The sequence below is a fragment of the Dryobates pubescens genome, chromosome 27 (genome assembly GCF_014839835.1).
Source record: "Dryobates pubescens isolate bDryPub1 chromosome 27, bDryPub1.pri, whole genome shotgun sequence".
Lineage (NCBI taxonomy): Eukaryota > Metazoa > Chordata > Aves > Piciformes > Picidae > Dryobates > Dryobates pubescens.
The window spans coordinates 12888520-12904657 of record NC_071638.1 but is presented as its reverse complement, the minus strand read 5'-3'; the positions used below and the strand labels follow the sequence as shown (position 1 = coordinate 12904657).

The 16138-nt window shown below is 41.2% G+C and overlaps 1 protein-coding gene across 5 annotated transcripts in view; it reads left to right on the top strand.

Moving 5' to 3' along the window:
• Positions 1-16138, top strand: part of OSBPL8 (oxysterol binding protein like 8) — a 107099-nt gene that overhangs the window by 61486 nt on the left and 29475 nt on the right. For 4 of the 5 annotated variants that reach the window (XM_054173763.1, XM_054173762.1, XM_054173766.1 and 1 more), the window contains one exon: positions 12462-12532. In XM_054173763.1, coding sequence (XP_054029738.1) covers positions 12462-12532 — 71 coding nt within the window. Of the gene's footprint in view, positions 1-4475; positions 4748-12461; positions 12533-16138 lie in introns of those variants that run through there. The other variant, XM_054173764.1, reaches the window with a different exon arrangement.

Genomic DNA, 16138 nt, shown 5'->3' with positions numbered 1-16138 from the left:
CAAACTGCCAACTTGTAGCTTTCCGGTTCAGAGAGATATATATATTTTGTAATCAAATCTTGGTGTCTGAAGGCAAGTATTGTCTTTTGTAGCCTTTTTGTTAAATAAGAGGAGAACACTGGAAGTTTATGTGCAGATAGCAGGTGTGGGATAAAACTCATTTATGGGTATGAGAGTCTAGCAGCTTCCTTTTATGCTGTTTTTTGTGTGCTGAAAAGTGTGTACTGCATGTAGAGAACTGTTTATGACCTTTTGTTGGGCTAGGAGGAGAATTCTACTGGAAAACGTAGCGTTGTCAAGATGTCAGGGCAAATTATTTTCAGACTTGAATGGCAAGTCTAAAAGGCTTCTGTTTTCTCTGCAGTCAGTTTTCCTTCCTCCCTTTATAGCTTTCACTAAGTTCAGGTTTAAGAGGGTTTTAGCTTTCACTTTTATATCTTTAAGGGAAAAACTGTGTTTTCTTACATTATGTCATTAGATATATTTTTAGATCTACTGTTGCATCAGTATCAGTTAGTGTTCATTATTTTAAGCCTTAATCATTCAATTCAATTTGTTCATTACTTGAAACTTCTGAATCTGTGAAAAGGATTATTAGATATAAAATTCCTTGGCAGGATAGTTCAGAATAGATTATATTTGAGTTTAAATTTCATGCTTGGAATTCACACCTGTACAATTCAGAGAGATCTTTTGGGGATAAACCTATCCTTTTCTTCATCTGTAAACACTTTTCAGCTGGGGAAACCCAGGCTTTGTCAGAAGTGTTCATGCGCTGTTAGAATTGCATGCATCTTCTATTCACCTTTGCTTTGTACACTGAGATAGAAATTTTCCTCCAGGCAGTAGCCTGTAAGAATCTCATGCATGGGAATTTGATTTATTTTTCAGACAGCATTTACTACTGAAGAAGCCCTGACATAGTAGCCAATATGAGATGTGCATTCTGCCCTTTAGAAAATGGTATACAACAGATGAGTTTTCCTCCTTTAAGGATATGTTCAGTAGATTGACTAATAATGGATTCTTCCTCTTGACCCCTAGGAGACTGTTTCCCTTTCGGTGGCGTAGTTAATCTTGTTTTCATGAAGTACTGAGCTTTTATTATGAGGAATCTTACTTTCTATGTACAGATAGTGGCACACACCAGATGCATTTTAGACTAGAGGGCAGATGCTTTCTTGTTTATGCAGTTCTGCAGTTGGGCTTGGCCCTAGCTGGGCTCTATTTGTGAGTGTTTTGAAATGGTGTAAAGTTCCAAGATGTGTACCTTAGTGCATTTTGTATGTACATCAACTATGACAGCACGGAGAACTGGTATCAAAAGGATAGAAGGCTTCCTGGAACATTAGACCAGGATCACCTAATGAATGATTGTAATTCTGATTTTATCAGTAGAGTGACCCATTCTGTCTAACTTTGTTTTGGAGGTGAGTAGATGATGAGGTTTTCGGGTGTTTTTTGGTGTGGGGTGGTTTTTACTGTGTGGCCAATTATGTGGTAGCTAATAAAGTGCACTCTTTCATTGTCAGGTATAGGACATACAAATAAAAGCACTTTCAACTACTGAAAAATACTTCTGTGTCCTTTCAGGCATCAAATCTATTTCAAGGAATTAAAACACTTTCTAAGATCTTTGTGTGTTAAGTATGTGGAGAACAGAAACTCCTTTAATTATGCAGGCTGATACTCAAGACCTACAATAAACTTAGCTTAGAATCACACTGTGAAGCATATACTCCATGTATGCCTGCACATTGTAGCAGGCATAATAAATTTTAGGCTGCTGAAAAAGTGGAGAATTAGTGAACTTTTACAGCTAAACCATGTAGCTTTTTGTCGCTGCAGATTTAAGTGGCATTTGAAGATGACATGGGAGGAGGTGGGGGGAGATGGAAGAGCTCAATTTAGATGTTTTTCTTTACCCCTTTTTCTGTGTTGATAAGGGAGTCATATTTTTGTCAGCAGGCACAGAGTTTGCCTCTCTTATATTGCTGTTGACTTAAAGCAGAGGGTACTTAATCAGAACACCCAGATAACAGCTCCCTTTGTTGGGAGAAAGCTAACATTATCTGAATTGAAATTCTTAATTTTATCTAATCAAAGATTTAAGTTTCACTTCAAAATGAATAAGAGGGTATAAGAAGGAGAAAGATTATTTATTTATTTTTTATCTGTTCCACTTTAGTTTGGCTGTATGTCCAGTGTCAAGATACCTCAGAGGGTGCAGAGAGAAAGAAGGGAAGTTCTCCAGGATAAATTGTTTCCTCAAGCCCCTGGATGTCTAACTGCTTTTTAGTAACACGACCATAAAGAGGCAGAGAAGACTGTTGTGGAGGAACTTGGTAGTGTTGGCTCCAGAGCTGGCAGGCACAGCAGCTGGAGATAGATGCAGACAAAGTGGCGCAGGCTGGTGGTGGAGCCTCCCATGAGGCTGTTGCGACCCTGCTGTTCTGGTACAAGATATGGAAACGTCCTGATACCAGTGTCAGCAGAGTGTTCCAGGCAAGGTCATAGCCCTGACTCTGAAAGATGAGATAACAGACCCATTAGCTGGGCAAGATAGGTCTGTAATGAGAGGATACAATTCCTTCTGTGTGTAAGGGAAGCTTTTTTCCCCTCTTGGTTTTAATGAGAAAAAAGGAAAAGCATAATCTGAAGAGATTTGGACCTAAGGTAGTTGCCCTGTTTTGTAGTTAAGAAGATAGATTTGGAGAAGTCACATAGAGCTGTGTTTGGGGTGTGTTGTTTCTGGTTTTTTTGTTGTTTTGTTTTGGGGGTTTTTGTTTGTTTAATTATGTTCTCCCTCTTTTTATTTCCTCCATGTTACTCCAGCATTCCACTCCTCCAGGTTTTCATATGGTCTTTTTGTTCCTTCTGGGACATCTGGACAAGGACTGCTTCAGCTGAGAGAAGTATGAGAGACAGTGATAGATAAATAGAGACAGCCCTGAATAAATGATCAGCCAGTTTTTCTTTCACCTTGTGCTAAACTGAATAGAGTTTTTCACTTGTACAGAAGAAGTGACAGTTACATATCACATCAAATGGTGTCTGCTGCTGGCTTTTATTTGTTGGTTATTTGTTTTTTTCCAGTTAAATCTTTTTTCCTTGGCATGCATTATGACATTAGTCTGTTAGGAGGTGGGAAGTTTTGTCTAGCCATTCATAGAATCCTGGAGGTTCCTATACCTCATAATCAGAAAAATGTCTTAGTGTGTGTAACTCCAGGTACTGTTGCACATACACTTTGCACAGTTAACAATGTATAGAGGTTATGAAATACTTCAGGCTACTGTATTATCCTTGAGCCAGTGTGAACTGAAACAGTATACTTACTGGCATAAGAGCTAGAGTAAGCAGTATTATTTGAGGATAAATTACATTTACACTGTTTAGTTCACTTGTGGGACACATTTCACTTTGTAAGGAGAAGAGAGCTCTAGTATGGAGTAAGAGAGAACAAAGTTCTTAGTTTCAAGACAGTTTTTAGTGTCTTTATTTTTCTGCTTTCCAACCAACAGAGTAGATTTCAGAGTGGATTTTGCCAGGAATAAGGTGTGATGAGGAAAGTGGGATCAACAGAGAAGCACCAAATGGGAAGAAAAATCCACATCTGAAGAGGTGCATGATAGTCACCAGGGCAAAGCAGCAGTGAATCTAGTGATCAGTGGATGAAGGTTAGAGGGAGCTTACTTGATGTTACTCTGGTAATTATCAGCAGCTTGGATCAGTTGGTTTCTAGATTTGAAGTACAAATCCTTGGGACTTTTTGATGTTTAAAATTCAAGTTGGTTCATTTGAGTGTTCTGTTCATTGCATAAAATATTTGAAGCATCAATGATAAAAGGATACAGGGTTTTGAGTTTATTTTTCACAGCTCTCCTAGGAGTGAGTCTGGTTTGTGTATATAAATACTGAGAGTAGAGAAGAAATAAAAATCTCCCTTTAAATAAAAAAATAAGAAATGAAGATCTAGAAGCCATTGCAATCAGTTGTTGAAAAATCAGTTAGGTAAGTGCCTAAACAGGAAAGTTCGATGTGGCTGTGTACTGCAAAATAGTAGCTCCCTTTGCACATGCTTGGGGTGTACCACAGCATCAAATAGAGAAGCCACATAGCTCATGGGTTGTCTTCTGTGCAATATAAATTTGGAACTTGAAAGACTAAGAGGAGAAATAACAGATTTAAGGAATCCTTAAAACCTAAATAATTGCCATTTTTGTGTGCTTATAAAGCACAGAGAAATAGGACTAAAACTGAGATGTAAAAAAACAATATATGAGATGCAACGTGTTTGTGGAACAGAGAAGCTGAAACAAAGCCATTCTGCTTTAAGCATCCTAATGGGTTTGATGAGAGAAGTATAGCATTGCTTGGCTCGCTGCTGATTTGGCAGCCTCTGTCTCTTCGCTGCATTTTTCATGTGTGCCCTTCGTTTGGCAGTGGTGGTTGGTTTTTGTGGTGGGGTTTTTTTTTTCCCCTTTTATATCTTACTCATCAGAATGTGAGGTAAAAGGCAGTTACTGCAACACTCTTGTTTCAAGCAGCTAATGCTAACCAGCTTTCACAAAGAACATAATCCTTACACAAACACCTTAAGTGATGAAGGAAGAGGGGCCAGTGCGACGTAGGTTTTCTTCATGTGCTGGGATTTCATCTGTGTTTTCCCCAAGAGCTGATGGCCGAAAGCTTGTCCGGAATGCTTCCTTTGGAGGATATAACGAATTCTCTCCTGCTTTACCAGGTTTGTTTTGCTCTTCTATTTCTTAAAATGTGAGATGAAAACTAGAGCTTCTGCTGTACGTTTTTCAGCTTAAATGAAAGTAATGCACTGAGTTGTTGATAGAAAGAATATTTTCTTCTGTACGTTTTTCAGCCTGAGTGAAAGTAATGCACTCAGGTGTTGGTAGAAATCAGAATATTTTCTTCTGCACATTTTTCAGCCTGAGTGAAAGTAATGTACTGAGATGTTGGTAGAAATCAGAAAGAATATTGCTTGTTTGCATTTGAGTAACAGCTCTGTCGTGGCAAGATTTGCACATAGGCAAGCGAGTTAACTTACACCACAGTAAATCCCTCTTTAGAAGACCTCTATATTTGGTACTGACTGGAATGTTTGTGGTGGGGTTTTTATGTGTGTGTTTGGTGGTGGGTTTTTTTGGTGTTGTTTTTTTGTTTGTTTGGCTTTTATCACCCAAGTTTTGTAACGTGGTTTATAAATGCTTTCCTCCCTCATACTTTACACTCCTTGAACACACAAAGGACTTGCTTTAAAACTGTAAGGTGCAACAGAAGGTTTTCATTTGGCTATAACTGCTAAAGAATCTGTGTTTATCTGTGGTTTCACATAGAATGACAGGATAGAATGATTTAAGGCTAAAAGCACAGCCTTGCTGAACTCTGTCGTGCAAGATTTTTCAAGACATTTCACAGCAGACAGGGCTTGAATCTTGTTTTGCTTATAATCCTTGTCTCCTGAAAATACAGTACTGGAATACTGGTATTAATTTCCAGAGTTTAATGGTCCATAATGTGTACTTCTGATATAGGTACCTCAATTTCAGCAGTTTACATCAGGAAACTCTGATGCTTGAGAATGTGTTACAAGGTCACCTCCTCCTGAAAGGGAAATTGTACCTCTTTATCAGGGTTTCTCTGGGTGATTTGTCCTGTGCGAGTGCCTGCATACGCTCCTGGTTACTTAGTCCCAGGGGGCTACAAGGATGATTTTCGAGTGAAATAGTTTCCACATTTTCTTGTATGCCTTCTGCAGAGTGGCTCATTGAATTTGTAAGTCCTACCTCTGAAACCATGGAAATAGTTGGGGTGCAAAGGCTGAAGGCTGATGATGAGGGAGATTCCTGCATCACTGTCTGCTCTGGGTTTGCAAAATCACTGGAGCATCATGTTCAGCCTCAAATGGGTGGGGACACTTGCCTGGGACATGACATTCTGTTAAACTTCATGTTTTACCCTATAACATTTCCTTTCACTCGATTTTGTGGAATGATTAGCCTGCTACCAAGAATGTACCACTGAGTTTAATTCAGGCTGCTCACAAAATAAACATCTCAAAGACTGAAAGCATGGAATTGGCAACTATACAGATCCTCCTCTTAAATGCCTGTAATATGGAAATTATTGAAATAAAAAAGGATTCATTTCATGTTTAGAATAAAATCATAGAATTGTCAGGTTTGGAAGGGACCTCAAGGATCATCCAGTTCCAAACCCCCTGCCATGGGCAGGGATGCCTCATACTGTATCAGGTTGCTTAGAGCCACATCCAACCTGGCCTTAAAAACCTCCAGGGATGAGGCTTCCACCTCCCTGGGCAACCTGTTCCAGTGTCTCACCACCCTCATGGGGAAGAATTTCTTCCTAACATCCCATCTGAATCTACCCATTTCTATTTTTGTTCCATTCCCCCTAGTCCTATCTTTACCTGACACCCTAAAAAGTCCCTCCCCAGCTTTCTTGTATCCTCCTTCAGATACTGGAAGGCCACAATAAGGTCTCTTCAGAGCCTTCTCTTCTCCAGACTTAACAATCCCAACTCTCTCAATCTGTCTTCATAGCAGAGAAGCTCCAGTCCTCTGATCATCCTCTGGACACCTTCTCTGCACATGTTCCACCATCTCCAGATCTTTCCTGTAATAGGGGCTCCAGAACTGGACACAGTGTTCCAGGTGGGGTCTCACCAGAGTGGAGGAGAGGGAGAGAATTGCCTCCTTCGACCTGCTGGCCACACTTCACTTCATGCAGCCCAGTCTCTGGTTGGCTTTCTGAGCTGCACACTGGTGGCTCCTGTTGAGCTTCTCATCCACCAGCACCCCCAAGTCCTTTTCTTCAGGGCTACCCTCAAGCCAGTCACTGCCCAGGCTATATCAGTTTGTTCCTCTACATTAAAGCTGTTTGCCATCCACATGCAGAACAATTGGAAACCAGATTTTAATTTTTTAAAAAACAGTGTAAAGCTACAACTAAAAATTTTTGATCTTTTGGAATCTTTCCTCTATCTCAAGAATTTTAAACAATATTAATATGCTGGAAAGTATACTCTTCCCATTTGTTTCAAGAAAAGAGTAGCTATTGCCTGTCTAAAACATACTCATATACACTTACAGTAAGGAAAAATGTTGGTTATTACTCTATTGTATATACTCTTTGTAATATCAAACATGACTGTGATGAAACGCAGAAAAGGACTTTGCTTGGGTCAGCAATGTGCCCTTGTGGCCAAGAAGGCCAATGTCATCCTGGGCTGCCTTGAGAGGAGTGTGTCAGCAGATCGAGAGAGGTTCTTCTCTCCCTCTATTCTGCCCAATGAGACCTCACCTGGAATGTTGCATACAGTTCTGGGCTCCCCAGTTCAAGAGGGAGAGGAATCTGCTGGAGAGTCCAATGGAGGGCTGCAAGGGTGATGAAGGGACTGGAGCACTGCCTTGTGAGGAGAGGCTGAGAGACCTGGGGCTGTTTAGTCTGTAGAGCAAATTGAGAGGGGATTTAATAAATGTTTATAAATATCTGAGGGCTGGGTGTCAAGAGGAGGGGACAGGCTCTGCTCAGTTGCACTCTGTGATAGAACAAGGGGCAATAGATATAAACTGCAGCACAGGAGATTCCACCTCAACATGAGGAGGGACTTCTGTACTATGAGGGTCACTGAGCATTGGAACAGACTCCCCAGAGAGGTTGTAAAGTCTCCTTCTGTGGAGACTTTCAGGGCCCATCTGGATGCATTTCTGTGTGACCTGCACTAGATTCTGTGGTCCTCCTCTGGCAGGGGAGTTGGACTTCATCTCTGGAGGTCCCTTCCCCCCTAACATCCTCTGATCCTGTTTTGCTGTTTACTTTTGTTTCAAAATCCATGGGGGAGTCTGAATTAGTTACTAAGGTATTTTCTTAAAACTGGTTGTTAGAAAGTTATTGGAAACTAGTCAGTTAAAGACTATTGGCTCCTGCAAAAAGATTTTTCCTTGTGTTCTACCTTGTTCATTATATAACACCAGTATGGATATCTTCCAGTAAGATATGGCAGCAGCTCGTGGTTCTTCTAGAAGCATGGTTTTTTTCAGCTTTGTATTTTGTTCTTCCCCGTTGCACACCAGTAATCAAATCAGTCTGTTCCTTGCTCTCCATTTGGAAGCCGGTGATGATATTGTTGGCTTGACATTTGTGATCTTTTCATGCATTGCATTGGGTTGTTGTTTTCCTGGTGGTTCTTTTTGTTGGAAATAAAAAAAACCTACTCCAATGGATAGTAATTATTTCTTCTGGATGAAAGAGAGCTGACATTAAAAAGTAACATGTTTTTTCGAATGTGTTTTTCTCAGGTATTCTTAATTGCAGATGGTATTTGTGGAGAGGTACCAAACCAGTGCTTGAGATGTAGGAGGTGTGACGTGATTGGTTTTGTTTTGTCCCTTCCCTCAAGATTGATTGAGGGGACAGATTGCGGGTGCGACTGTGAAGAATTAAACCCATCTAATGCTTCACAGTTGAAATCCCTTCACTAAACAGTTTTGGTTTAACATGCACCCTGCCACAGGTTTTAACCTAATGGTTCTTTAGCAATAATCTTACAACATATATACTTCTCATTTTTTGTTGAAGGTGATGTTTTGGAGGATTTCTTATTTTCTTTTGCTATAGACTGTGTATTCCAGCTTAGTCCCTGAATTGACATGTAGAGTGTATAGAGTTCTAGTTGTTCCAGTTCCACAACCTGCATGTGTTTGAAAGCTCAGAGAGATTTCTACCTGCCTGTTTTGGAAGCATATGCCCAGTGCTCACAGTAGGAAGGTACTAATGGACAGTTTCCCTTGGCTTCAAAGGTCATACCATAAACTGTGGCTGACTGCATTGGGGCTCGGATCAGCCTTGAGAACCCATGAGGCCTGTGATGTTAAGACGAGGAATGCTGCACTGGGAGAAAGCCTGCTGAGACTTACTGTTGCTCTAAACAGCCTCTGATGTCTAGAACTGCTTTAGAGGCTGCAGTACTGGAGCTTGTGTTTAAATTAAATTTGTAACTGCTAAAAATCTGCAAGTGTCTTAATACTGAGAGCTCTGAAGGTTGGTTCAAACAGCACTTTCGTGCTGTCTACTAACTTTGAAGATTGCTTTCAGGATTTCAGGTAGAAAATGATCCACAAATTCTAACAGGGAGGAAGTTACAGAAAGGGACTGCATCTTTAACACCTGAATTTCTACACTGTGAAATGTGAGCTCAGGTTATATTGTTGGAGAGTTCCTGATTGAATTACAGGATGGAAAACAGCAAGTTAAGCTTAAATATGAAGCCCCAAACCACTGATATACTTGAAACATGCTTTCATGCGCTAGCAGTCTATGCTGCAGATACTGAATCAATTACTTTTTCTGGTGCAACTTTCAGTACCTCTGGGGTGAACAAAACGGGGGCGTGGGGGGACGGAAAAAAGAAGCAGCAACACCAAGCATCATTTAGGGGCACACATTTCTTGGCTTTGATGTTGTCTTTGACAGAAATCCATAGAGAAATTCCTTCTTCATAACTGAGAGCAGGAAGGGAGCAAAAACAGTGTTTCTTATTGTTGATTCTGTGAATGTAATTGTGGTGGTGGTGTTTCCTTGACCAAGTATTTCCATAGCAAAGTGTGTATCACCTTGGACTCACAGCTTTTTGTGATATTTCAGTACAAACTTCCCTGCAGGTATTAGTATCAAATTGTGCTTGTTAGTACTGTAACTGCTTATGGTACTGAGCGCTCTCTCTCTCCTCCACCTCAATTGAGGCTCACTTGAAGACACCCTTAGAGTGGATGAGTGTGTGCCTGGATCAGCTGCTGGATGATGATGTATTTTCTCTCCACATGCTAAAATGTATGTTGAAAAAACAAACCCTTCTGTGCCGGTATTCCAAATGAACTTATTCCTACTACAGAGAGGGAGGTTACAGGTGGGATGGTGTAGGATGTGAAGCTCACCCATTGGATTTTCTCACAGACCAAGATGGAGCAGTGCAAGGTGTCTCTTGCAGCACACTGACTTGGGTTCACTAGCAGACCTGTCAGACAGCCTTTGCTGTGCATGTGAGTAGGGAAGGTAACAGAGTGGTGGCATGTTTGTAAATCAACAAGCACACGTAGCTCTCAGACTGGAGACGCTGGAAGCAAGGAGATGAAATCCATGGAAACATGATGGAGCTTTGGTCTTCCTGTCTGATGCTGTGGCACAGAGTAGTTCTTTGATTTCATTTCTCCTCTTGTTTACAAGAATAGAAGCATAGGTTTGTTAGATAAGGATCTGTGAAGCCCTTAAAGCTCTTGTGCATTAGTAAGCAAGCTGTGAATTACAGCTTCTGTTCTCCAAGAGCAATCCAGAATTAGCGCTTCTTTGTTTATTCTCATCACTAAGTTCTCTGTAAGTAACTATTCAGTAAAAATGGGAATGCCACTAGGAAATTCCTGCATTACATTTTCAGTAGAACTTGGTTCCTAGTGAGGGATTTTTGAATAGATGATCTCTAAGGTCTCCTCTAACCTAAGGATATAGGAATGAGGAAAAAACCTCATTACTTTCTGTTCTGGTCTGTGACTGCCTAAAACTGGCATCAGCTTCTCAGTGAACTAAGTCAGGTCCTGTCCTCTAAGGCTTGAAGCAACCTTTGTTTTATTCCAGTACTGACTGACTTGATGGTGTACAAAGTCTGCTTTCAGATTTGGTGTTACATGGGAAGCTTGGCTTCTGGCCTCTGGGTCATGACTTGCCTTTTTGCAAATCTTCTGCCTTTCTATGTACTTCTTCCCTGTGGTCTAATAGTCTTCTGCACTATGAGTTTTCATTAGCTGCATAAACCTATCACAGATGTGTTGGAAGAATTTCAGAAGAGAGAGGTTTCATGAACTGTGCACGGAGGGGCTTCTATAAAGACATGCAAAGGTTTCTTTACAGGCATATAAGGTTTACTTTGTGTAAACATGAAATGTCAACATAAAATATACAGTATATAAGTTTTTAAAATCTCATCTTAATAAAGAATCTCTGCAAAACTTAGTAAATAAGAACAAAAAAAACCCCAAAAGACTGATTACCAGGCCAAAACTAAAAGGAATCTCAGACTTCTCATGTAACCTGAAGACAAACCTATTTCCTTTAAAACTAAATGAAAATGAAACTTCTTAAGGTGTGTGTGTGATAGATAAATTATTTCTATCTTAGAGTTTCTGGGTATGGAAAGTTGTGGAAGGGTGAAGACACTAATTTGAAAAAGAAGGAAGAGTTAAAAATAATCCTACTGTGAACAAACTGTTCAATGCTGCTACAAGGAGTTACTAACAGTTCTTCTATACATGCTTGCCTGAATAATGTCAAATCAAATTGTCTCTGATAAATCCTCTCATTTTAGAGACCTGAGTACCCATTTCCATTGCAAAGTTCAGAGTATATTCAAAGGGAAACTCAAGAGGAGCTTTTGGTGTCCATTTATGCAGTTGACCTGCTGGTGCTCTGCCCTCTGGTGAGCTGAAGCTCTAGGGTACCACTGTGAGAGCCAAGCAAGGCTTTTCAGCTGCCTGGGTTGTTCCTGAAATTCATCTATGGCTTTGTATTTCTCCACATGTTTACCTACAAATCTATGGCAGAGTTTGTTTTATTGCTGTTTATAAAAGCTTTAGGCTACCACCAACCTTTTCAAATAAAATGGATGGCTGAGGTGTTCTGCCTCTTGTAAAGAGAGCAGATTATTTTTCTTTAAGAGGATGCTTGTTTCTCAGGGTATGCTCTGTAGCACATAGCAGCTGCACAGCAGCACTAATGCCAGCTGTGATCCCTGTTCCTGTTACCACATATTTATTTGCTATAACCGTTGCCTCACTTCACTTTTTGCACACTGAGAAAGTGTGGGGTTTGTACTGTGAGTCACTCACAGAGGGCAAATGGGGGATTTCAGGGCTGTTTAATATAAACCTTGGTAGTTATGCAATGTGAAGTGGAAAGCATAAATTCAAGGCTAACATAAGCAACCTTTCCCATCTTCTTGCTAAAAAAAACCTGACTGGTGATCTTCATCTGTGGTTTAGATGTGGTTTCTTGTAGGGTGGTATCTGCAATTATTTCTGAACAAACCAAAAAAAAGGCTTTATTTAGTATTCTGCTCAGTGCATGCATGTATGCAGATAAGGAACAGTGAGAAGAGGACAAGAGTTTACACACTGTATTTACAATTCATCAGGTTATTGGATCGGGTGCAGCACTATCCAAGTGTAGTGGACTGTTGCTGTCTCTTAGAACATTGCATTAGTTTGCATTGCAGTAGCTGGTATGTTTTTAATTGATGGGATGGGCTGGCATGCATATGTTGTTTGAAAATCCAATTTGCACTTTCCTGTGCTGAATACAATTCCCAAATGTATTTCAGAGGCTAGCTCATGTCTCCAAATCGTTTGAAACAGTGCTGTCTTTTTTCCTTTAAGGTTTTGACAAGGGGAAGGATGATGTGTCACAGAGTAAAGAGGATACAGCACATTCTATGTCAAAGAGCAAGGTAAGGAAATCAGCCTCCTAATCTGTCTTAAAAATGTCAGTGTGCGAAGGAGTTCTGCATTTTGAACTAAATGCAAATGCATTCACCTTCTGTTGTGGGTAATCTTGAGAACTGCTCTTCAGATTCAGCAACAGATAAAGATTAAAGGGATTTTCTTAACAGAGTTCTCAGCATGACGTCACAAGATCTACAACACAAATTAGTGAAGATGAAACATGAAGTCTTCTCACTGTCACCTTGGGGTGGGATGTTGCCTCACCAAGTGTAACAATGGATGGACACCAACTCTTGCTATGGAACTGAATGCAAAAGCCTTTTAAGCTGTAGGTGAATATGCTGTTCACTGAGCTGTAGCAAATCTTATAAGAAAGTTAAGGAAACTCTAATTGCATAAGGTTTAATGGTTCAGATTGCCAGAGTAAAGCAGTCAAGCGAAATAGAATAGAATAGACCAGGTGGAAGAGACCTTCAAGATCATCAAGCCCAACCTATCAACAAATCCAACCCACCTAATCAACTAAGCCATGGCACCAAGCACCCCATCAAGTCTCCTCCTGAACACCTCCAATGATGGTGACTCCACCACCTCCCCGGGCAGCCCATTCCAATGGGCAATCACTCTCTCTGTGTAGAACTTCTTCCTAACATCCAGCCTAAACCTCCCCTGGCGCAGCCTGAGACTGTTGCAGGGGCTTCTCTACCTCCAAGAGCAAGTACAAAGGCCCATTTCTTTGAGCCAATGAGAGTGCAGAGGAAAGCATGCTCAGTGGAATATTTAGCTAGATGTAGTTGCTCTGCATGTTTATGCTTTCTGCTGATCTTAATAATAGAAATGGAAAAGGCAGGAAGCTAGGCAAATTCATAATTACCATTGTGTAGTCCCAAGATACAAAAATGCTTACTGAGATGCAGTGAAAACTGAGAACTTCCAAAGCGGAGCTGGGAAATGGACACTGAAGTCACCAAAATCAGCATCTTGCAGTGGGTAAAATTTAAAAAGGCAGACAACATGGACTGCCTGAGCATCCAAAAAGACTCATTTTACATAACCATCCTAAATGTTTTCTCCCCAGACCTTTTTTGTTCTGTTTGCAATTATTTGCACAAGCAGTTTGCAGTAGCATTCTTCTTCAGGTGTTATTGAAATAGTAAGCACATGACAGGCTTGTGTAAAAGGAAAAATCTTCCATAGCTATCTCTTCCTAAACTTCCTATCACACTTCCTAAAGTGAGGAGGGGTGGTCTGGATGATCGGGGGGTGAGGTGGGTGGGAACTGGCTGAAGGAAAGAACTTGGAGAGTTGTTGTCAATGGGACTAGTCTGGTTGGACGCCTGTGTCTAGTGTAGTACTAGGGCCATTCAATATATTCATCAACCACCTGGATGAGGACACGGAGTACACTGCCAGCAAGTTTGCTGATGACACCAAACTTGATGGAATGGCTGATGCAGGAGGGAAGTGCTGCCATTCAGCCAGACCTGGACAGGCTGGAGAGTTGGGCAGGGAGAAATAGAATGAAATTCAACAAAGGTAAGGGTAGAGTCTTGTACTTAGGAAAGAACAACCCCATGGAGCAGTATAGGTTGGGGACTGACCTGCTGGAGAGCAGCAAACACCGCAAGCTCCCAGGGGAAGTAGGGGAGATGCCTGATGCTCTTTGCATAGCACTCTGCTGCAAGGTTAGCACTGCAGAGCTGCCTGTCAGAGCTAACCCTGAGCACAGGCAGATGCATCCCTTGGAGTCAAATTGATTGCACTTGAGGTCTTGACATGAATCCCTCAGTGATATTTTCATCAGAGCCTTAAAGAGAAACACTGAAGACAGTCAAAGGATTCATAGCCTCATAGTTTCCATGGTACTGTGAAGTCAAAGTGACTTAAGGATTGTAGTAGCATCTCCCTGTTTAAATGGTATCATCAGAATTGCACTGGTGTGAGCAGCTTGGTTTCTGCAGCTGATGCTGCAGTTTTGTGTGTAGCTAAGCATTTCAAGCTGTTGTTGTCTTACCTCTGAGCTGAAATCAGAAAACCTTGCACTTTTCAGCTTTACTGCACCTTAGAGCTTTACTTGTCAGGGAGATAAAGGAATCCTACTTTTTACCATCTAGCTTGCTTCTGATAAAAGTCTTTATGTTGGTCTAGAAACCTCAAAAATCTTTTTTGGTTTAGAAATCAAGTTAATACTGTCTCTCTTAACTTGGATTCTATGAATCATTTACCTTTGACTCTCCAGTTTGTTTTATTCTCTTCCTTATATTTATTTTTCTTGGGGTTTGTTTTTCCAGCATAAGTCTTTTGTTCTTTGTCATTACTTCTACTTGTGTTTTTCTGCTATCAAAAGTATTCCTACTTCTCCTAATACATATTTTTCTGTTATCTGTATATTTGCAATTATTCCATATAGGGCTTGATATTACAACCAACAAATACACTTCAGGCTAGGAGAACTTCAGCTACCAGGAGATGGTAGCTGTCAGTCACAGTTGTAAAGGTGAAGTAGCAACCCTTCTTTCTGATTAAGGATGGAAAAGCAGTGATGAGACTTGCCTAGGATCAAGTATGATTAGAGGGCTGGAGCACCTTTCCAGTGAGGACAGACTGGGGGAGTTGGGGCTATTCAAGCTGGAGAAGAGAAGGCTCTGAGGAGACCTTATTGTGGCCTTCTAGTATCTTAAGGGGCCCTACAACAAAACTGGTGAGGGACTTCTTAGGCTGTCAGGTAATGACAGGACTAGGGGAAGGGAATGGAACAAAACCAGGAATGGGTGGATTCAGATTGGATGTTAGGAAGAAGCTCTTCCCCATGAGGGTGGTGAGACACAGGAACAGGTTGCCTGGGGAGGTGGTGGAAGCCTCCTCCCTGGAAGTTTTTAAGGCCAGGCTGGATGTGGCTCTGGGCAGCCTGATGTAGTGTTAGGGTTTTTTTATTTTTAAGCTTGTAACTTTCACAGTGTTACATCCACACAAGGTTTGAAATTCACAAGAAGAAAACATTTTAAGAGAAGCTACTGCAGCTCCCAGTGAGGTACCTTTAATAGAATCATAGACTTGTTAGGGTTGGAAAGGACCTCAAGGATCATCCACTTCCAACCCCCTTGCCATTGGCAGGGACACCTCACACTACACCAGGATGCTCAGAGCCACATACAGCCTGGCCTTCAAAACCTCCAGGGATGAGGCTTCTACCACCTCCGTGGAAAACCCATTCCAGTGTCTCACCACCCTTATGCTGAAAAACTTCTTCCTAACATCCAATCTGAATCTACCCATTTCTAGTTTTGTTGCAATCCCCCTAGTCCTGTCACTCCCTGACACCCTAAAAAGTCCCTTACTAGCATTCTTGTAGCCCCCTTCAGATACTGGAAGGCCACAAGAAGGTCTCCTTGGAGCCTTCTCTTCTCCAGACTGAAAAGCCCCAGCTCTTTGTCTGTCCTCATAGGAGAGGAGCTCCAGCCCTCTGATCATCCTCATGACCCTTCTCTGGACATGGTCCGGCATGTCCAGATCCTTCCTGTAATAGGGGCTCCAGGACTGGATGTAGTAGTCATCCCATTTGTTTGTTGAATAGCTTATACCAGGTTGCACAGAGAGTTCTTTCTCCTTCT